This window comes from Pelodiscus sinensis, chromosome 22 (assembly GCF_049634645.1).
Source record: "Pelodiscus sinensis isolate JC-2024 chromosome 22, ASM4963464v1, whole genome shotgun sequence".
Lineage (NCBI taxonomy): Eukaryota > Metazoa > Chordata > Testudines > Trionychidae > Pelodiscus > Pelodiscus sinensis.
Genome location: NC_134732.1, coordinates 8144812 through 8168066, shown reverse-complemented (window position 1 = coordinate 8168066; position 23255 = coordinate 8144812). Strand labels below are relative to the sequence as shown.

Sequence of the window (23255 nt, the reverse complement as noted above, 5' to 3'; positions counted from 1 at the left end):
CTGGGTTTATCGAACAAAACTGGGGGGAGGAAGGGGATGAACCTCTGGGGAGACTCGGAAAAGGAGGTGGGAGAGGGGAAGAGAGAGGAGAGGAGAGAGGAGGGGGAAACCAGGGAGGAGGGAGCTGGAAGGGGGGGAAGCAAGGGGAAGAAGGGGGAGGGGAAGCTCAGGGCCCAGGGTTGGTGGTCTCACCAGACCAACTCGATTTTCATGCAGACCTGCTCCTGGGTTCACATGTGGTCTTTGGTGGCCAGGCTGGCAGCTATCCTGCCATAGACAGCCACATTTCTCCGTCTAGTGTGGAGATCATGGATGTTGGGGGCATCCCCCCAGACCTGAATAAGGTCCATGATCTCCACCCTGGACCAGGAAGGTGTCCACCTTCTCCAGCCCCTATCAGGCTCCTGGGAGCTGGCAGACTGCTCCTGGGGAGCGGTGGAGGGCTGGCTGCCAGTGGCTTGCTGGCTCATGTTTTGGGGCCACTGGGTCAGGGGCCCTGGTGGCCACTGCTGGCTCTGGGCTAGTAGGCTTGGAGCTGGCACAGGCACTGTGGCCAGGGTCTACCCCTTTAATGGCTCCGGGGCTGTGGGAGAGGAGAGTAAGTTTTCCTGGTTGTGCCAAGAGTGGTCACCAGGGCTCCCTGGGAAGGGCTGGAGGCCCCCTATTCCGAATTAAGTGTCTACACAGCACTTAATTCGAAATAGCTATTTCAAATTTGGTGTTACTCCTCGTAGAATGATGTTTACCAAATTCGAATAAGCTCTCCGCTATTTCAGATTAATTAGTTGGGGGATGGGGGGGGGGGGCAGAAGAGAGCGGGGATGCCAGAGGCAGGCTCTGGCTGAGAGATGCTTTCCTAGGCAGCTGCCACTCAGCAGCCCTGCAGGAACCTAAAGCTTCTCCATGTAGCTTTGCTCAGGCAGGGTAAAGGAGTGGAGGAGGGGTGGAGGGGAAGGGAGAGGAGGAGGCGGCTTCATTGGCTGCCCCTGCTGCCAGCAAATTAACTCAGCTGCTGTTGGTCAGAAATTGGCCAGTGGGCACTGAGAAATTTTGCTGAGTGTTGAGACAGAGCACAAAGCCTCCTTCCTCGCTTCCAGAATAGAGCAGACACATTCAAGGCATCTGCCCCTGTACTGGGCTTAAAAGTCCCAGCGAGGCAGCTATGGGCTGGATCTGGTGGCTTGGTGGGCCCTCACCCCTAGCTAAGGGCTCACATGGGCATTTTCACCCTTCAAGAAAGTGCACTCATAACCCTGTCCTATTTTCTTCACAGCTCTGGGGTCTGTTTGGATCCATCACTACTCTGGAGTCAGAGTACTTCTGTGGCATAGTCAAATTGATGTCCAGAGGATAAGAATGTTTCTCCTCACCATGGACCTCACACCAGTGCTCCATGGCTTTGTTAGTTCAGTCTGCTCCACTGAGTTAAACTTTAGGCTACCCTTGAAAAGGACTCAGTTGCACTAACCAGTGCAAGCATAAACACCAACAAGCAGTATTGAACCTCTGTCGCTTAAGCAAAAAGCTAGCTGTTGGTTAGCAAAGGCTATAGAGCATGCTCATTATTCTGGCTATGTCTGCACTACGGGTTATTTTCTGGAATATCCTGGAAAATCTCCACTACGTCCAGGGAATGCGTCTGCTCTTCCGCTTTTTTTGCGGAAGAGCAGACGGGCGCTTTCGGAAGCCCTGATTTACACCCCCCTGCAAGCAACAAGGGCTCTTCCGAAAGAGGATGCTTTTCTGAAATTTGGCCCAGTGTAGATGGGCCAAATTTTGGAAAACTCTCTTCCGAAAAAACTATCGGAAAAAGGTATGCAAATTGTGGAGTGCAATTTGCGTGCCTTTTTCCGATAGATCATTGTAGTGTAGACATAGCCACTCTGTAAGTGGTCTTTGTGCCATGGGGGCTATGTCTACACTGCCCCCATTTTGTGCAAAAAATATGGAAATGAGGCGAAGCATGGAATATCATCACGCTTCATTTGCATAATTTAATTAGCAGCCGTTTTTGTGCAAGAGGGTTTTTTTGCGCAAAAAGGAGCTGTATAATCAGCTCCTTTTTGTGCAATAGCCTCTTGTGCAAAAATGGAGCCTCGTTGATTATGTAAATGAGGTGGGGCGATATTCCATGCTTTGCCTCATTTGCATATTTTTTGCGCAAAACGGGGGCAGCGTAGACATAGCTGAGGGGTATGTCTTAGACTGCGGTGCTATTTCAGGATACCTGAGGTAGCTGTAATATCTATTCCACGTCTTTTGAACTAGTCTGTTATTTCGAAATAGATTTTGAAATAACAGGCTTGCTATTTCGACATCCCTGCAACCCATGAGGGCTAAGGGACATTTTGGAATAGAGGTTTATTTTGAAATTTGTATAGACAGCACCAACTTTCAAAATAAGCTATTTCAAAATTAGATACGCAATTTGCGTAGCTCAAATTGCGTATCTTATTTAGACCTCCAGGTGCAGTGTAGATGCACCCCAGATGGGACACTGCACCACACCCAGCAAATGTTTGGGTTACACAAGCTCATGCTGTGAGTGGCTTTAGCCACAGGAGACATCTTGCATCTCTATTGCAGACTCCAAGGGCCTGATCCAAAGCCCACTGATGTCAGTGGGGAGAGATCTGTCCCCACATTCACAGCACATCACACCAGTATGTCACTGTTAGTGCCATGGACACATGAGGCTTGTACTCTATGCAGTATGAGCATGTGATGTCCATGGTGTGTGCTCCATGAAATGAACTCATATTCATTTTCAGGGGCTGCTCAAGCTACTCGTTATTTGTAAATCATTTTGGAACCAAGAAGCTGACTTCCAATGTATCCCATCACAGGCAGAACTGATCCACTGAGTTCTCATTACTGGTTGCTGGGAGAACTACTTTTGGTGAAAGACCGTGTTTCTGGGGTCTGCTCTTTCCATAGACTGAATGATGCGAGTTGTAGGGGATGCTGTCAAGGGAATTTTTAGTTTGGTTTTTGAAAACCTGAGAATTAGCAGAATGCAGGACAATGTAGCACTTTAAAGACTAACAAGATGGTTTATTAGATGATGAGCTTTCGTGGGCCAGACCCACGAATTAGCAGGTGGGGCTTTGCTGTGGAGTTTGCCTTTAAAACGAAAAGGCTGGTATACCGCTGATGTTATTGTTGTAAGTCACCCTGGTGAGTGGTGATGGGACCCAGTCAAAATAAATGCATGGATAATTACGTTCATTAAAGCAATCTGAAAGGCAGCAAGACCCTGTGGCTAGAGAGCCAGACTGGGAGCCAAGAGACCCAGATTCTTCACTTGTACAGGAGGCTACTTACTGAGATAGAAAGTGCCACATACTATTACACCTATTATTTAAACGAACGTTTTATCTGATTTCCTGGAATAAATGAATGAAAAGGAACAGAGGCCTATGACTCAATTGGACCTGACAGCATATTGCTTAAGATAATGCTGTGCATAATGCAAGAAACCTGTAAATATTATTTTTCTTCTTAGGCCTCCTCCCAGAGTTTGCAAAAGAGGCTAGTAATGTTGGGTGCCTCAGGTTCTGGCTGCCCAACTTGATGTATCTTAAAAGGGGCCTGATGTTGAGCCGGTTCTGTCCATGTTGCTTTTCAAGTATCACATTCCCCTGCATCCCAGGGGCTAGAAGATCAGGCCCTTTTGAGCAAGCTTGTGCTCTCCAGATTTGTAGCTGGGTTTTGGACAGACAGACAGAAACACAAGGACATGGAAACTGCCATTCTAGATCAAAACCAAGAACAGTTTTCTGGAGGGGGGAAGGGGCAGCCTTTCTGGGCCCCTGGGCAAAGAGTGTGGGGAGTCCTGAGCTCCTGGAAAGGGCAGGGCCTCAGAAGAAGGAGATGAGGCTGGGCAATTGGCCCAGAGCACCACCTGGACCATGTCGCACCCCACCCCTTCCTCCCTCAGCACTGCCCAGAGCATGCCACACAGTACTTGTGTGGCCATTTAAAGGGCCTGGGCTCTGGCTGCCTCCACTACCACAGTAGTGACTGTGGCTAGCAGCCCTGGGCCCCTTTGAATCATTGGGCCCCAGGGCAACTGTCCCCTTTGGCTCCCATCGGTGGGCCTGGCTGTCTGCTCCAGTATCCTATCCCTAAGGGTAAGTCTAGACTACAGGCTTTTGTCAACAGAGGCTTTGTCGACAGATATTGTCAACAAAGCTTCTGTTGAAAAAGATCGTCTAGACTACATCCAGTTCTGTTGACAAAGCAAGACGCTTTGTCTACATGAGAGTGTAGACACAAAGGACAGTGTAGATGCAATAACGCTTTCTGTCGACAGAACTCTGTCAACAAAAGGCGTTATTCCTCAGAGAATAAGGTTTACCACCATCGACAAAACTGCCAAGTTCTGTCAACATTATGTCGACAGAACTCGGCAGTAGTGTAGACCAGGTATAGTTTTGTTGACAAAACCCTGTAGTTTAGACACACCCCAAGAACAGCCAAATCTAGCTGCTTTACATGAAGGAGTAGGAGCCCTGAAATAGCAGATGTGGGATACTCTGCTTCCTTCATAGGGCCAGCCATTCTTCTGGGAGCTCATCTGACATTTATTGCTGAACTAGTTGAGGTTACCCCATCACTAGCTCAGACCCTGTTCCTTAAGTTGTGTTGGTTTTGTGCATTAATTTCTTGCTTCTCCTCTTCCTCCCCCTCCTTAGGTCTAGCTTCGGAGCCTCACCTGTGTATCTATGTGGGGATGTCCTACAATATTTTCCCCTTTGCCCTCATCTTCCCCCTTCCTTGGTGGTTCTCCCTGCCTGTCCAGATTCAGAGCCTCACCTGTGTTGTGTTCCTATGTTGTCGCATAGGGAGTTTGCCCGTTGGAAGGTGAGGAACACAGCCATCGAACGAAGGGACCTGACCCGCAACCCAGTACCCCTGATGCCTGAATTCCAGAGGAGCATCCGCTTGCTGGGCAGGAGACCCACCACGCAACAGTTCATTGATACCATCATAAAAAAATACGGCACCCACATCCTCATCTCTGCCACCCTGGGAGGTAGGTGGCCACCGGGATATTTTCTTACACAGGTTTCTGTGATGGGGTGGTGGGGGGATGAAATATGCTCTTCTGACACTGTCATTTTGGATGTGAGAGACAAGGGTGTGTCACATTCCCATCTGGAGCCCCACACTGTCCCGCATACCTGCTCAGTAGCCCAGGCCAACTCCGAATAGCCTCCTTGGCTTATCAAGCAGAGTGGGGATGTGGGGGTGTGGCAGATGTAATGTGTGTTTGGTGTGACAATGTGTGTTGGCGTGTGTGATGCAAGCCTCAGTACAGGTGTGCTATGTGTGACACTAGCATATATGTAAGGTTTCTGTGATCTGTGTTTACATGTACTTGAGCTGAGAAGTGTGTGTTTCTATGATGTGTGTGCAATGTCTGTGTTGGGTTTTGAGTGCACACAGTGGCTGTGTCTACATTGGCATCCCTTTCCGGAAAAGGGATGCTAATGAGACACTTCGGAATTGCAAATCCGCGGGGGATTTAAATATCCCCCGCGGCATTTGCATTTACATGGCTGCCGCTTTTTTCCGGCTCGGGGTTTTTGCCGGAGAAAAGCGCCAGTGTAGATGCGATTTTCCGGAAAATAAGCCCTTTTCCGGAGGATCCCTTATTCCTACTTTTCCGGAAAGGGATGCCAATGTAGACACAGCCAGTATGTGTAGGTAGAGTGGGCAGTCATGCCTAGTGGCCAGAGCAGAGGTGGTCAGGCCAAGAACAGCTCGCCCAGCATCAGAACTGGAGTCAGGGTCAATGAGTCAGAGCCCAGTCTCAGGGACCAAGCCAGGGCTGCAGCAGATGGGGCATGAGGAACAAGGCTGGGAGCAAGCAGGACCAGAACTAGAAACAGGACAGGTGCTGTAGTGATTGCAGGATGGGGCATGTGAGTTGAGCAGGTTGAGGTCAGTTGTTGCGTTGGGCTTGAACGCTTGCTGACTTCCTCGGCCAACAGGTGGAGTGTCAATTGTGTGGCTCTGTTGTGCTCCTAAGCTGCCCAGAGACTAGGTAGGCACAACCGCAGGTCCTCCTTCTGGACAATCTGTGTGCACTTATGCTCCTGCTGAGGGCTCAGCTGCCAGGCCTTTCAAATATTTTGCAGCCCTAGCAATGCGTGAAGTTAAACTGAGTACCACAAGTGGCATCTCAGGAGGCAAACCAGCTGCCATAGTGCCCCCTCCTGCCAGGACAAGGCATCACAAGGGGGTCTTCTATTCCAGCACGCCCTCCCCTTTTCTGTCATTTGGGCTCTGTACCACTCTGCAGCTTCTGTGACCTAAACCTCCAGCCAGGGTACCTTTCTAGCCAGCCCCTTTCTGGAAGTAACAGGGAAGTCCAGACAGAAAACTCTCCATCTGGAACCATCTCCTTCAGTCCCGAAATCTATAGTTCCACTCTTGCTTTGGGAGAGGGAGCTGGACCAAGGACTGGTTCAAGCCCATGGAAAGCAAGTTAGGCAGCTAAGGATTGATCTTTCTAATTCCTCACTGCTTCCTTGGGATGCTCCTATTTTTTCCTTGCTTTGTCCATAACTTTTTCAGCACTAAGGCCTCCACTTCTCTCACTCAGTCTCCTTGTGTAGCTACTTCCCAGCCTGCCACCGAGGAGTGACTTTAAGGCCACTTTAAGGGATCTCCTCCCTCTCTGGCAACAACTGAATTGCAATTTAGAAAGACACTCTCCCCCCCCCCCCCCCCCCCCCACACACACATATCTCCTTGAGGCAGGACTTCCCAAGCTCTCCTCTCTAGAATTAGGGTTGGAACTTAGAGGAGCAATACAGCTTTAGCAAGTTTCTCCTTCACCCATCCCCTCTCTTCATTTAGTCCTGAGGCTCAGCAGGCCAGCCTCCAGCTCTTGGTGGTACCTCGCTCCACCCTTTCTGCAAAGCTCCTGATCACAATCCTGTAAAGAAACAGTAACCAGATTCCCTTCCAAAACATACTTTCAGGACTACTTCATCTCTCCCGTCATTTCCTATTTCCTAGGTCCTCATGATCTCCCAAGGTCTTAACAAGCCATGCTACTTGACAGGGGTGAACTGACTCCTATGTCCCACTGTTCTTAAGAGGGCAGAGTACCCTGTGTGGTATTAGGTCCAGCAATGTGTAAGAGAATCATAATGTGGCCCTGTGAGTATGAAAATACTGGTATCTGAGTGTGAGTTTTAAGACTATGCTGGAGATTTGAAAGGCTGTATGTGTGCATGTATGTGGGACAATCACCATTCTGAGTGAAATAAGTTAAAGCCAAACCCCCAATAATGCACAGGCAGCATTTGAAAGAAAAAAAATCCATCAGTTGAAAGAACCAAGTGATCAAATACCCTGCCTGGGCGATTTTCTCTTTATACACAGATTAACAGCTTAGTGGCTGATATAGTGTTTATAATGTCATTCCCACCTCACCTTTTCACCCGGCCTTAGGGTTGCCAGGTGTGTGGTTTTGAACCAGACAGTCCAGTATTTGAGCTTTCTGTTCGGGAAACAAATTGAGAAAATATAAATGAGAAAATGTAAATGTCCAGTATTTTCTAAATAAGATGTAATGTAGATTGTGATGTAATCTCAAGTGTGTCTGGTATTTTTTTTGAAACCATCTGGCAACCCTACCCGGCCTTGTTTCTTGAAACCAGATGTGCTCTTTTGCTGAAAGAAACTGAATATAGAAGGAAAATGACCTTCTTTGAAATGGGAATCTCACTGGATTTAGAATAATCTTAAAGTGCTCCCTTAAGTAGAATACCAAGGCATTAGACATGGATGGAGGACACAAACAGAGAGGCCTGCCCTGGATACAACAGTTGAAAGAAAACATATGAGCCACATTTAAAAAAAAATAATGAAATTTAATGCAAAATACATACACAGGGACTGGAGACAGGTCCCTGTATGGACGTATGTGCCAGAAGATCAATAAGAGAAAGGACTGCAGGTGCATCCATGGTTCCTAAAGCAGGACTAAACATTTCAAATATTTTTAAAATGAAAAATGGAAGTACATTTCTCTGGAAATGTTTTTGTTTTTTTCTTCCGGTTTTTTGTTTGTTTGTTTTGGTTTTTTTTGTTTTAACCTGCTATAGCTATTACCCATTTTGCACATGAACTTCAATAGCCTGCATGGCATGTATTAGTAATCACACTGAGAATACTGCAGTGGTGACAAACAAGTCTTATCTTAGTGGGCTGCTGTTCATCACTATATTATTTGAGCAGCTTGCACATAAAATAGACAGGCAATAGCTAAATCCTTACTGAAATCTCTGGCATTTCTAGCTTTTGTTCCTTTGTGGGCTATGGAAAACTCTGTAAACACCCTGTAAATGATCAGCTATGTAGATAAGATTAGAATGGTTCACATCCCTTTATGCATATTTTTCATGTGCAACTCAGGTGCCAGAATATCCTCAGGTGGAATAAACTGATGTAGGCCCATTGAAGTCATGTTGTCCTAGGTATTATTGAATGCAGACCTAGACTTCCTACCCCAAAACTGCCTGTTCAGTGCATTAATACATCCAGTCAAATTTCCCCCCACCCCCTTCCCAACCACATTAAATGACCCAACACAGCAAAGTCCATGCTTAAATGATTTGCTGGAGTGGGATGACATGTTGAATCAAGGTCTAAAAGAACTCTGCAGAGAGAACTCCTTTCTGTTGAAGAAATGTCTCCTTGGAATCATATTTTACATAGTCAAGACAGTGAAAGAAAAAACCATTGAGGCAAATGGAGTTTTATTTGTAGTTTTATTTTTCTTCCCAGGGGCAACCTTTTCCTCTTCCACGTCCCTGGGAAATTCCAAATAACAAAGACCTTCAACAGTGAAATATATTTTTAATTTCACCCGGGCGAGGTTGTGAATTATTCACAATGGCTTGTTTCGTCTCCTGTTTTTACAACACAACATTTTTAAATATGCAGAAGTTTGTAATGAGAGCTGGTGTTGGACAGGAGAGCTAAGTGTTCAATCAGACCAGAGCAGCAGGGTTAGGGCAGACAGGCCTGGGGTAATGAAGGATTAATTTTGACAATTGTGGTGATGGAAATGAAGCAGTTTTATAGGATCCACACAGCATGCATTGTGCATGGAGTGGGGCACTTTCCACTCAGAGTTTCCAGGCTAATCCAGATCCCTGTGACATCTGGTTGATCATCACTTAGGAGTTGCTGTTTCCCAAACTCTCCACGGAGTTCAGGCCCATTTTGCCTTTTATTAATTCAAGTCTCACCCTGAGATTTAACCAGTTAATGAATGAGACACACATGTGCTAGACTCCCTTTTGTGTAGCAGCTGTTGCACAGGCTCCAGGAGGTCTGAGAGATGAAGCAGGCCAGCCTACATCCAGTACTGTTGCTTTGTGGACACTCTCCACAAAAGGAGGATTTCTCATGTCTCTGTCTTGCCAAATATCTATTCCCCCAGAGCCAGAGAGAGAGCCAGTCCTGCTTCAGTTTAGTTCTGACAACAGGATCGGTGCAGGGTCATTTCTAGGGCATACATGCTCAGAGATGGAGTACACAGAGCTGAGAACTAATTTGCAGGGAAAGCCCTGAAGGGAAGACATCTTTGAACATAGCATCCGCTTAATACACAAGAAATTAAGACTTAATAATGCAGCAAAAGTCTATTAACCCCTCTTGATCTATGGACTGCATTCGCTGGCTTTCGCTCCTTGGGGATGTTGTGCTTTTCCCAGTCTCAGGCACATGCACACAGAGTGGGTTTCAAGCAGCGGGCTCTGTCTTCCCTCACCCGCCATGGTCATTCATTTATGAGGAACGGTTCTTGTCTCTCAGGATGTGCTCAGAATGAAGCTCATAAGGTTTTCATTGGGAAGACAGGACAGATCTCCAGATGCCTTAAAAACTCTGGGCTCTCCAGCTCCTGCCTAGGTGCTAGCTTCAGAGAACCTAATTACAGGCTGGGGTGGTATGGGTGGCAAAGGACAACTGCCCTGGGGCCTGGTGATTCAAAATGGTCCAGGGCTTCCAGCTGCAGCCCTCACCACCACTGTGGCAGCAGTGGTAGCCAGAGCCTTGGGCCCTTTAAATTGCCACCGGAGCCCCACATGACACACTCCAGGTAGCTCTGAGGGCTATGTGAAGGGGAGCACAGGGAAAAGCGCTTGCTGCCCCAGCCCTATGCCTTCTGCCTGAGGCCCTGCCCCTTCTGGGAGCACAGAGCCACCCCCTCCACCTTACCCTGGGGCCCTGCCATTCTGTCAGCTTCCCTGCCTACTTACATGCTAGTCTGGGATCCTTGTTCCTACCTCTCAACTCTTGTCAACATAGATTCCGCATTTGGATCCATAATTAACATCCTGGCTTTCTAGCAGCTTTGGCTGGTGTCCAGTACCTTTACCAGTTCCGGGTTTAACCAGGAAATTTTGCTTTCTGTCCGTTCTCTAAGACTGTGCTCACACTACGAGCGAAAGCTGTGAGTCCCCCATTCATGGTCCCCAACTCATGGACACATATTTGTGTTACCTCACAAAAGTCAGCATGAATACAAATAGCAGGATAGCTGCTGTAGCATAGATAGTGGCAGCAGAGGCGTGGCTGAGCCATAGGCAGCTGGGGAAAGCAGCTGAAGCCCCATCCCTTCTGAACAAAGGCCCCTTCGAGACCATCCCTCTACACAACCTCTCCCCCCTACTCTTCCAGCCAAGGTCCACTCAACCCCAGCTGAGGGTTGGGGCTGCCACATGGTGTGGCCCCAACCTTCCTCAGCTGCCGGGGATCCAAGATGCTGTATGGCATGGTCCCAACCTTCCCTGGCCACTGGGGAGTTTGGCTACCTTGCTCACAGCTTCCATGGTGAGTTCCCCATGGCTCCCGGCTGCCTCAGGGAATTCACCATAGCTTCTAGGAGCCATGGTGAGTTCCCAGTGTCCAGAGTACTGAACTCACCACAGCTCCCAACAGCTGCGGGGAATACATGGAAAGTGCGGAGTACCGCAGAGAACTTACTTCAGGGGCCGGGAGCTGCGGTGAGTTCAGAAGCTGTGGGGAACTCACTGCAGGAGCCAGCAGCTGCAGTGAATACTCTGTGGCTCCCAGCTCCCACTGCCTCCCTTCCAGACAAGACCAGGAGACACCTGCGAATATGCGGAATTGCAAATAGTGAATCCACGGATCACGAGGCTCTCCTGTACAGAGAGGACCATATTGATCTTTGGTGCAACTGAGTTCAGTGGAGAGACATCCAGGATAAATTTGGCCCATTCTACAGACTTCATTGCCTATTAAATCATCACATTTTCCCACATGCACCTTTTTGTTTTTTCCCAAGCTCCCCCTCCCAAAAGAACTCCCCGTAAAAATCTGCAAAGTCACTACTTTATCTCCCTTCAAAGCTCTTCTTAAAACTCACATGCATTGTGATGCCTACAGAACACTTGACAGCAGCTAAGCAGCTGGTGTGATGTGACCGCTGCTTATCATGTTAATCATATTCATCTCATTACCTTGTGCTTCCCCCGTCTGTTTGTTGCATCCACCTGTTGCTCTCATCATATGTTTAGATTGTGAACCCTTTGGGGGCAGGAAACATCTCTTCTGTTAAGTGTGTGTGCAAGGCCTAACATGGTGAACATTTGAAAATGCCACTGCCTGTCTCATAGAAATCCTAGCTGAGTGCTTCAGGCTCACATTCTCCATGGTTTAGGTAGTGTTCTGTCATTAGACTGTTTGCCATGATGCACCACAGTCTCTCCTCTCGGTGTCCCTGGCTATGGTGCATCATGGGATATGTGGGTCAGCTAAGGAGTCTGGTGCTTTCTGCCAGAAAAGAATAGGAACATGAGGAAACTGAACTACAATTCCCTTCAGGCACTGTGGTAGTATTGCCAAATCCAAATATTCTGGGGTTTGGCCGTTTGGTTTTTAAATGAAAAAAAAATCCATGGTGCCACTTTTCATAATAAATGTTAGATTTGCCAAATCAAATTTGTCACAGAAAGGGTCTACTTTTCACAGAATTTTTTTTTCCTTTAAAAAATCAAATTCCCCCAAACTAAAACATTTATCCATCAACAACAGTGTTGATGCATTTTTTTTTCATCCAGACCTATTATGATAAACTAGCCAATTAGCCTGTCATAAGACGGGATTTTCATGTCTCTCCTCTACGTTGGTTTTCTCTTCTGAGCCTCCAGTCTCTCTCTCTCTCTCTCCTCTTCCTACCTCCCCCCCTCTCAGCTCTCCTCCGCCTCCTGCCTCTTTCTCCGTCTCTCTCTTTCTCTTCTCCTCCCCCTCCTGCCTCTCACTCAGGGGACCGTGGAGTCCAAACCGTCGCTTGCACCACTTGCTCCCATGCGGTGGCCTGGCTGAGCGGTGCAGAAGTCAGCCGAGCACCACGGCGGGAGGCGAAGGGGGGCAGTGACATTCACGGCCAGGGGGCGGGGCCTGGAGCCTCTGTCACGACGCACGTCACTGCCCCGCCCCCCTTCACCTCCCGCCGTGGTGCTCGGCTGACTTCTGTGCCACTCAGCCGGGCCACCGCGGGGCAGCAAGCAGCCATTTGGGCTTCCCCGTGGCGACATGGCTGAGCGGCGCAGAAGTCAGCCGAGCACCATGGCAGGAGGTGAAGGGGGGGGGCGAGGCGGTGACGTACATGGCCAGGCCCCATCCCCAGGGCATGTACGTCACTGCCCCTTCCCGTTCCGCCATGGCGCTAGGCTGACTTCTGCACCACTCAGCCGGGACACAGCGGGGGAGCAAGTGGCGCAAGCAGCTGTTTGGGCCCCCGCACTTCCCATGCAGCACGGTTCTCCCAAAGGGAACAGCCATCATTTCAGGCAACAGCGCCCCCCAGAGGGAACATCCAGCATTTCTGCATTACAGACTCTCAGACACTAGGCTACTATATATATGATTATCAGCAGTTGTATAAATATTAATTTATCTGTTGGATACATAGGTTGGATTACAGCAGGTGCTACTTACTTCCATCCTAATGACACTTTGATTCCTCCCTTAAAGCTAGCTATGTAAAAATGGCACCTTCTGCCCATGTGCATATTCAGAATTTGATTTCCTGACCTTAGTGAGTAAAATATGTTGTTTTGCCTCTTATTCCTTGCAGAGGCAGCGTAGCTCAGAGAAAATCAGCTGGATTCTATTTTGAGTCATGCATCATTAATAACATTTTTTTAAATAAACTGAGGTGTAAAGTTTGTTTTATCTTTTCTTATCTTTCTTTTCAGTTACAATGTTGCTGTTGTTCAGTTATGTTTGGTGCCCTTGGTGCCCTTAGTTCCTTATTCTTCGTCATTTCCAGGGAAGCATTCATACCTGGCCTGATTTATATACACTCTTCTGTTCAACACCTTTTCCTTTGCTCTTGTACCCGCACAACACTCTTCAGCTGTGCTCTCCAGGAAGAGCAGACTGGTCATTTATGCAACTTCTCTTCTTTTCCTTCTTTTCATCTCCTTCCTATTCCCCATTCTTCTCAATGACTCAACTTGCATAGCTGCTGGCTGCCACATCGGAACAAATGCCACTTGTTTACCTGTTAGAACCACCCATTCACTTACAAACTAAGTGTAATTTAAACCATCATTTGTGCCATTAAATTAAGATAAGAGACCTCCATGAGAGTTGTATCTGCTCCCACCAAGTCTATATATTGGCCCCATGCAAATCATTCAAATGTGTTCCCACAATGACAGGCTATTTTGTTGTTGTTCTACATAATGGGCTAGATCCTTGGTTGGTGTAAATCAGCATAATCTCACTGACTTTAGTAAAGTTATTCCACTTTACAGCAGCTGAGGATCCAGACCATTGGGCTCAATGGAGCTATGCTTGCTTACAGCAGATTCTGAATCCGCAGAAGAGTGGAACTGGCTTTTTTGACCAAGGCATCTCTGAGGGAGGGGAGATCTCAGAGTTTGGACTGCACAGGTTCAGTGTGGGATACCACAGTTTCCTGTGCACACTGCCCAGTGGGGTAGTTGCAGACCTTCCAAGGTGGCAATCTGTTTTCTTTCACTGCAGGGGAGGAGGCCTTGACCATGTACATGGACAAAAGCCGACTTGACAGGAAATCAGGAAACGCTACCCAAAGCGTTGAGGCACTACACCAGCTTGCTTCCTCCTACTTTGTAGATCGTGATGGCACCATGAGAAGACTCCATGAGATCCAGATCTCTACTGGAGCAATCAAGGTATTGCTTCTGCTGCTATGGAGATTCCAGGGAGAGCACAGGGAGGGGTGTGGAAAGACAGCCATTCCAAAGCTGTAGTGATGCTGGTCCGCACTTGGCCTTTAAGCAGTGATGCTTCCCATTGCTGATGGGTAGGGGCACCAGATGTTCCAACGTGACATTTTTCCCAAGAAAAAAACCAAATGATTGCCCTGAGGTGCTGATGTTCGATGGGAAAAGTCATTCTTTCGTGCCCCTCATTTTGGGCAGGCGCAGCTCATTCCAGCAGGAACGTTGATATTGGGATAGGGACACCTGGTGTGGAATAGACAATAAGGAGATCAGGGCCATTGGCATGTAGCAGTGGTATTGGGGAGGGCCTGGCCAGAGCAAGTTAGCAGTGACAGTGGAAATGGGCAAGCAGTTCAGCAGTGGCAGGATTAGACAGCATCATGCCACGCTGGTATGTTTCCTGAGAGCATGTAGTAGTGCATTTTCTATGGAAAAAGCTCTCCGGTGAGTTGATTACAGGGGAATGAGAAAAGGCCACAATGGGGCCTTACAAAGGCTCCTAGAATGGAATGAAACAGATAGAGATAGGGAGCTGGAGGGGAAGCGGGGGAAAGCTTCTGGGAGAAGAATACAAAAGAAAGGAAAATGGCTCCACAAACAACAGCTTCTTCCTTTGAAAGCGCTCAGCCTCTATTGGGGAGGGATTCAGTTGTCAGGAAATGCACTGCAGGAAAGGCAGGCTGGATGAAGCCATCATTCTGAGAGGCTCTGGATGTTGTTATTGTTCTGTGGTGACTCCTAGCCCAGCCTATTCCCGCAAGGATGGGGAACTGGATTGAGATATTGAAGCCCTGACAGCAGATAATTGCCCTTTGTGAATTGAGAACGGGCAGGTCTCCTCCCCGGCTAGATTCCAACAATAACAACAGCCATGCTACAAGCAGCCGGAGGATTTTCTGTGTCTCCGTCTATCCATAGTATGTGTGTATGTGTGTGACAGTGGTTGGGAGCCACCACTCACTATATCTGAATCTCAATCCATCCCTTCTATCTTCCTTTGGGGACAGATAATACCTCTCCTGGCTTCTAGTCTAAGCCACAGAAATGCCCTGTGGCTTAGCCTGCAAGCTTCCCTTCACCAGTCCAAGAGCCACATGTGATACCATAAAAAAGGGACAGTTTGTGCCTGGACAGAGTCAGGGAGGTAGTTCTTTTTTCAAGTTTGCATTTCTTACTCAGCTCTGTCTGTCCATTGGAAGTATTTGGCTCAGCCACATCATATAGGTTGTATTTTGGTGAGGGTGGGTCTGTCAGCTAATGGAGATATGTCAGAGGCTGGACCTCCTTGGAAATCCTGCAAACAAATGGCATGTTTTGTTTTTGGGCCCCCTGCTCTAGGTAACTGAAACTCGGACTGGCCCCCTGGGGTGTAACAGCTACGACAATCTGGACTCTGTGAGTTCTGTCCTTCTGCAAAGCACTGAGAGCAAACTCCACCTGCAAGGTAGGAAACGGAAGAAAGGAATGAGTGAATGTGAGAAGGGTAATGATGAGAGAAAATTAAAGCTCCCATCCTCTTCCTCCTCCCTACTCTACTAGTGTTTGTTACACTCTCTGGCCTTGTTGTCAGTTAGACCGTAAGCAATTTTGAGTAGGGGCAGTGTCTGCCTTTGTCAGGGATAGGCAATAAAATGGTGGCATTTCATCTGGGTTAACTCCTGGTTGGCCACTGCCACTATATTCATCTGCATTTCTGCAGGTATGGGCTATTGCAGTTCCTGTTGGCCAACAGGAGCTGTGATCCCCTGCACCTGTGGAGGCTCAGGTAAATACAGCACCTGCCGCGGCTAACCCTGGTGAACTGGATCCGGCCTGCAGGCTGGTATTTGCCCACCCCAGCCTGTGTATATATGCAGCGTACAGCACAATGGGGCCCCAGTCCTGACTGAGGGCCAGAACAGCAAAGGCATTCAGGTACCTAAAGATGTACTAGGAATATAGTGGGATTGCCAAAGAGTTTCCCGATAATGTAGATGCCTGAATCTCATTGGCTTTGAACAGGAGTTAGGCACTAACCTGCTTAGGTTTTTTGGTAAATCCCACTAGGTGCTTAGCTGAATCTTTAGAGTCTCCTGCCTGCTAGTGCAATTCAGACAATAAACAGCAACAATAATGGAATGGTTGAAAGAAGAAGGAGAAAGAGAGAAGGGCCGAGAGAGAGAGAGAGAGAGAGAGAGAGAGAGGGTATGTCTACACTACCACCCTAGTTCGAACTAGAGTGGTAATGTAGGCACCCGGAGTTGCAAATGAAGCCCGGGATTTGAATTTCCTGGGCTTCATTTGCGTCTTACCGGGCGCCGCCATTTTTAAATGTCCACTAGTGCGGACTCTGTGCCGCGCGGCTACACACGGCACGGACTAGGTAGTTCGGACTAGGCTTCCTATTCTGAACTACCGTTACTCCTCGTTCCACTTTGCAAGCAGTAAAAGTAGTAACAACCACCCTTTGGGTCAGGAGATGAGAGGGAAGGACAGTGTATGTTTGTGAGAATGACTGACAGAGACACACACAGTGTGTGAGTTTGAGTGCGACAGAGTTTGAGTGACAAACTCTTTCCATCCCCTTCTCTCTGTGTGGAGATGGGGCACAGAAGTGGGGGGGGGGGAAGGACACACTGACATCAGCCCTCCCCCCTCTCCCTCCCACACCCTGCACAGCCCAAGGGGCAGCTCCAAGGCTGAGGGCAGGAGCAGCTTGACAGTAGGTGGAGGGGCAACTGAAGTGCCAGCGTTTGATAGCTTCCTAGCCAAGCCAGTCAGGATCACCTGTCAGAGGCTCCAAGATCAACTGGTAGATCATGATCTACTGGTTGGTGACCACTGATCTAACAGCCTTATTCAAAGACTGGATGAATGGAATGACTCTGACTGAGTTCAGAGGGCTTGAGATCAGGCCCCTATGAAAAGTGAGGCTTCAAGTCTTCCAAGGATATTTATAACCATGGGTGGGATTTTCACAGACACTGGCTGAAAATCAAAGGGTGCACAAGATCCTCTTTCCATTTTGAAAATACCAGGGAAGTGTTCTTGTAACTACCACCAGGCAGATTTGAACCTGGAACCTCTGACGCTTACTATAGGAGGGTATGCCTAGCCTAAATGGCGCCGTCGACGGAGCCATGTAGATGAGTTTACTAGACATAGGGAAATGAAGTGACGATTTAAATAACCGCTGCTTCATTTACATCAAAATGGCCCCCGCTTTGCCGATCAGCTGTTTGGCAGCACAGCGGGACAGTCTGGACTTTGTCAATCGCTCCGGTAAACCTCATTCCACGAGGCATAATGGGCATAATGACACACAAATTGGGGAAAATGGTGTAGAAGAAAGAGGACCAGTCACTGATACAGAAAGAGTTAGATCACTTAGTAAACTGAATGCAAGGAAACAATATGCATTTTTATATGCCTAAATGTACATGTATTCATCTAGGAACAAAGAATATAGCCGAGCTTACAGAATGGGGCACTCTATCTTGGGAAGCAATGATTCTGAAAAAAGATATGGGGGCTATGGTGGATAATCAGTTGAGGTGAGCTCTCGTGATGCAGTGGCTAATAGAGCTGATGCTATCCTGGGATGCATAAACTGGGGAATCTTGCATAGTAGAAGAGAGGTTATTTTATCTCCGCATTGGGCATTGCTGGAATATGGATCCATTTCTAGTGCCACAATTGAAGAAGGGTGTTGATAAATTGAAGAGCCACAAGAATGATTAAAAATGTAAGTTTTCCCAGGGGACATGAAGGGGCACATGCCCCTAATCCCTCTGGGTGAAAGGGGCAAGGAGCAGTCCAGCTGCTAGTGGGTCCAGAGCTTCTGGGTGGCCAGGGAACTAGCCAGGAGGAAAGGGGCTGGTGTCAGCAGCAGGGATCTGGTCCCCTGCATTCACCTCTCTGCTCTCCCAGCTACGACCCTTGGGAAAGGGGGGGTACTGTCCCCACCCTCACCAACAGGAAGCAGAGTGACTCAGCCACATTGCTCCACTTTCCCTGCTGCTGCTTGTGAGTGTGGGAGACTAGACCCCTGCTGCCTGCACCAGACTACATTGCTTAGGGAAGGGGGTTGAGGGCTGAAGTGAGAGGGAAGAGAAGGAGCAGAGCGGGGGCAGAGAGAGGCAGGGACTGGGGCAGAAGGGGGTCATCCTAGCCCTTCCCTGGGCTGGTGGCCCCCTGTGTGTCCCTTCACCAGTCACCCTTGTTTATAATGATAAACTCAAAGCTCAACCTATATAATGTAAGAAAAGGAATGTTAAAGAATGAGTTGATTATAATCTATAGGTACCGACACATGGAACAAATATTGAGTAGAGGGCTCCTCCATCTTGCAGAGACAGGATTTGTATGATCCAGCGGCTGGGTGCTTAAGCCAGATACATTCAGACTGGGAATAAAATGTATGTTTTTAATGGTGTGAGAATTAACCATTGAAAAGTTTTACCAAGGGCTTTGGTGGATTCTCCACCACTGACAATTTTGGATGTTCTTTTTTCCCACAGATAACCCCTGGGGCTTATTTTGGGGGAGTTCTCTGGCTGTGTTATGCCATGGGGGTGGGTCATACTAGACAGTCACAGAGATCCCTTCTGGCTTTAGAATCTGTGAATACTGAATACAGCCACTTGCATAATCCCCAGAGAGAGGTGCGGGAGAAAATGGGTGAGGGAGACCGTGAGGGTCTGCATAAAAGGGGGGACCAGAGGAAATAGAGAGAAGAGCGTGGCCAGGAGGGAGCGGAAAGGAGATGGCTGACAGAAAGAGAAGAGGAAGGTTGAGAGCCCAGACAGGGCAGGACGAAGGTATTGTCTTGCAGGTTGGGATGAAAGGACATACAGATGCTCATTCCTGGTATGTGACTCAGTTCTGTGAGAGCCTATGGGGTAACAAGATTATCAGCACACAAGCTTTCCATCCTACAACACAGGGCAACCCCAACACCAGCCAAACCATAGCTCGTGGAAAGGCACAAGGGCAGGGAGAAATGGTCTCCTTTGAATAAAGCAAAGTGACCTTTAAAGTGACACCTTAATGTTATCCACCCAATCTGGAGGGCGGTTCGCCGAATAATTATTCAGGCTCTTTTCTCTCCTCTCCAGCTGCTTTGTGAGAGCTCATTAAGAATTAGTCACAGGGCTGCAGGTAATGAATCGTGACTTAGTCTACTCTGATCTGATTAGCAGCCAAGCATGAGCCGCTGACAGAAATCCGTGTTCCTGCCTTCATGTCGCTCTGCTGGGAGGCCAGTTCAATAAAAGAACAGTGTCTTCATGACAAGGAGGATTTCTGATTTCCAACCAGTCTGCTGCAGCCAGACCTTGGCTGATGTCTGCGCGTGAGATCAGCTCGTTCTCAAAGAAGTGCCTGAGCCCCTGGCAGTCGTAGGCCCAAGAGCCAACGGCCTCAAAGGTCAGATAAAGGTTTTAGTTAGGCCCATGACAAGGTATAAGGGTCGGCTGCAGGCAGTCCTACCAACAGAAGGGGCAAAAGGAGCAGTGGCCCCAAGGCTCCTGGCTGCCATTGCTACTTTAAATCACCACACCAGACCCGTGTGGTGCACTCCAGGAGGCTCTAAGGGCTGGCTGGGGCAGGGGGCTGGGTGCAGCCCTTTCACCCAGGACTCCATTCCTTCCAGGATTGTGGCGCTGTCCCTCCCGCTGTTGCCCAGGGGCATGACAGTTCTGTCACCCGCCCCCAGCTGCAAGGTTTAGACCTGGATCTAAATGTCCTCAAAGGCCTGAATGTCTGGGTCTAGGCCTGTTCGAACTTGGAATGAATAAGTAAAAACAGTCTCAGATGCAAGAGCATGTGCGTGCATGGATGGGTGTCAACATGTGTGCATTCCCATGTATCTGCATTCTTATCTCTTTGCCAATGCTGGAGGTTGCAAGCAGAGCTGGACAAAAAATGGAATTTCCAGGCCATGAGAAATTACGACATTTCAAAATTTGTTTTCATTCCAAAATGGAACCAAAATTTCTATTTTCCAGCAAAACAAAAATTCCATTTGGAAATATCAAAATGCTTTTCTTTCATAGCATCCGATCATTTTGCTTCAGTATGGTAAAAGTCCTTTTGATAATGTCAGAACAGTAATTTAACATGGTATTATATTATAGTTGTATATTAGCTCTATTAAAATATTTAATAGAAGGTAATTGTCTAAACAAAAGAAACTGAAATAAAAAAGTTGAAATGAAAAATTTCAGTGTCACCTTAATTAAATAAGAAAGTCAAAACAATTCACTTCAACTTTTTCCCCAGCAACACATTTTCCACAAGCCATTTGGATCTCAACTGTATTTTTCAAGGGAAAACTGTTTCATTGAACTCCAATTGTGGGGCTTTGTGAAGGCACCTGCATCAATTCAAACAAAGTGCTTTTTAGGTATCTCTGGGAACCTACCAAATGAATTTCAGATCATCTTCCATAGCCCCTCTTTCATATCCACCTCAGTTTCTTCAAACCTTCTCCAGTCTTTAAAGAGGCTTTTTGCACTTCAGTGTGGCAGGCATTTGTCACATGATTGATCCTGACCAGCATGTTACCATCCAAGGCATGCTGCCATCCAGAAGCATGGTGGTTGAGAAAACACAGAGGTGTATACCTGTCTATGGTCTGAGTGTGTATATGCGAATGTGAACCCTATAACCTTAGCATTCAGCCTCCCCTCTTGTGGATTCCCTCGCCTGGAGGGTAATCTTTGTGAATAGCAAGAAGTTCCTGTAGGATGGTGGAATTGGTAAGCTACAAGGCTGTATTGCTTGTGTCCTAGTTCGAGTTTTTGTAAATCTATGGGTATGGGGTCCCTGAGCCAGCCAAGCATTTATACATGGGCTCCTCTTTAAGCTCATGAACAGTTGCATGGAAATCAAAAGGACTCCACATGTGTCTAAATGCACAATACATACTTAAGCACCTTGATAGATTGTCTTACTGAGTATGGGCCTGATTATCAGTTAGACTAAGGCCCTTTTACACCACATTGGCATTGTGAAGGGGGCCTGTAGAAGCCTGGTGCACCCCCTCTGGCTGAGTGTGGGGCCCTCCTCATCTAGCACCGCCTGCTGATGGGTGCTCTGGCCCTACAGTGGTTTCTCATGACTTAGCCCTACAGCCAAAGTCAGCCACAGAAGCTTGCTTCATTCCTGTGTCCTCCAAATACTTTCTCTCCCACAGCTTCCCTATTTCCTCAGATGTCTGCAAGGCCACAAAGGTGACTGCAAAGTTCTTGACTTTCTGCCTTCTGCTCCACATAGGCTCTCTGTGCCACCACTGAGCTAGGCTTCATCTTTGATTAACTTCGGCCTACCCACTAGGAGCAATCTGGTGCAGTAATTGTCTCTCAGGCTCACATTAACTCTTTCACCATCAGAGTGGCCTCAAAGGGTATGTCTACACTACCCCCCTAGTTCGAACTAGGGGGGGTAAAGTAGTCATATGAAGTTGCAAATGAAGCCCGGGATTTGAATTTCCCGGGCTTCATTTGCATAAAGCTGGCCGGCGCCATTTGTAAATGGTGTAGCCACGCGGCACAGACTAGCTTCTTAATCCGAACTAGCTGTACGCCTCGTTTTATCCACGAGGTGTACGGCTAGTTCAGATAGGAAGCCTAATCCGAACTAGCTAGTCTGTGCCGCGTGTAGCCACGCGGCACGGGGTCCGACCTAGCCGGCATTTAAAAATGGCACCGTCCGGCTTTAAGCAAATGAAGCCCGGGAAATTCAGATCCCAGGCTTCATTTGCAACTCCGAATGACTACATTACCCCCCCTAGTTCGAACTAGGCGGGTAGTGTAGACATACCCAAAGTGAGTGTAAATGAGTTTACTCAGTGTAACCCATTCTTAGTGTAAATGAGTATTAGGGCCTGCAAGTGCACATCTTTCCATGGGACTGGACATGTATTGTATAGGAGTCGGTGTTTCCTTGAAAAGTGTTTCAGCATGTTTGGACATGTATTATACATGCTGTGTACTTGCATGGGGGGAGTGCATTTGCAGTTATGGCATGTGTGTGAGGGGAAGATGAGTGTCTCTCAGAGAGTGCCCAGTGTTTCTGGTTATGGATGCATCTGTACAGAGTGGTTCCCCACAGGTTAGCTGAGCTGCCATGCATGAGAAAGCAATTGCCATTAGCTGGGACTGGGAAGCATCTTGGTGCTGCTGTCCAACATAAGTAAAAAAAGAAAGCCTAGTGAACTGAAAAGCACAGCAGTAATTTAGGCGTTGAATAAGTTCTCAGATGCCAGGATAGGTAATTCCATAGAGTGAAGTCAAAGGACTGAAATATGTCCATGGAACCTAGACCCTTCCAGTGGGATCCATGGAAGGTGATGAGTGCAGCCCCAGAATCCCTCCTCCCCTGTGAATCTAGAAGCCCTCAGGGTCTCACAGTGCTTTGAAAGTGTCAAAATACGTAGTGGCTCAGTACTTGCTTTCCATTGTCAAGCCAAGTGGAGTAAAGTCTTAGAGCCTGGCAGCTGGAGATCTTCAGCTACCTCCAGTATTGAGGTTTGAAAAGGAAAGTCCCTTCCATAGATGGATCAGATGACAGTACGTAGGGCAAAATCCTGCAAGGTGCTGAGCACCTGCAATCCCTTTTGTAGTCAAAAGGTGGTCCCCTGAGAAGGGGATAGCTCAGTGGTTTGAGCATTGGCCTGCTAAATCCAAGGTTGTGAGCTCATTCCTTGAGGAGGCCGATCTGGGATAAATCTGTCAAGGATAGTACTTGGTCCTGCTGTGGGGACTGGACTCAATGACCTCTCAAGGTCCCTTCCAGCTCTATGAGGGTATGTCTACACTACAGCGCTAATTTGAACTAACTTAGTTCGAATTAGTTAATTCGAACTAAGCTAATTCGAACTAACGCGTCTAGAACTAAAAACTAGTTCGAATTAGCGTTTTGCCAATTCGAACTAGCATGTCCACATTAAGTGGACCCTGAACAGGGCTTAAGGATGGCCAGAAGCAGTGCCGGCAGGGCATC

The 23255-nt window shown here is 47.9% G+C and overlaps 1 protein-coding gene across 1 annotated transcript in view; it reads left to right on the top strand.

Moving 5' to 3' along the window:
- BRINP1 (BMP/retinoic acid inducible neural specific 1) overlaps nt 1-23255 on the top strand; it is a 155692-nt gene that overhangs the window by 107467 nt on the left and 24970 nt on the right. Inside the window, exons 3-5 of the mRNA XM_006119724.4 lie at nt 4848-5038; nt 14050-14219; nt 15609-15714. Of these exons, the coding sequence (XP_006119786.1) occupies nt 4848-5038; nt 14050-14219; nt 15609-15714 (467 nt within the window). The remainder of the gene's footprint in view (nt 1-4847; nt 5039-14049; nt 14220-15608; nt 15715-23255) is intronic.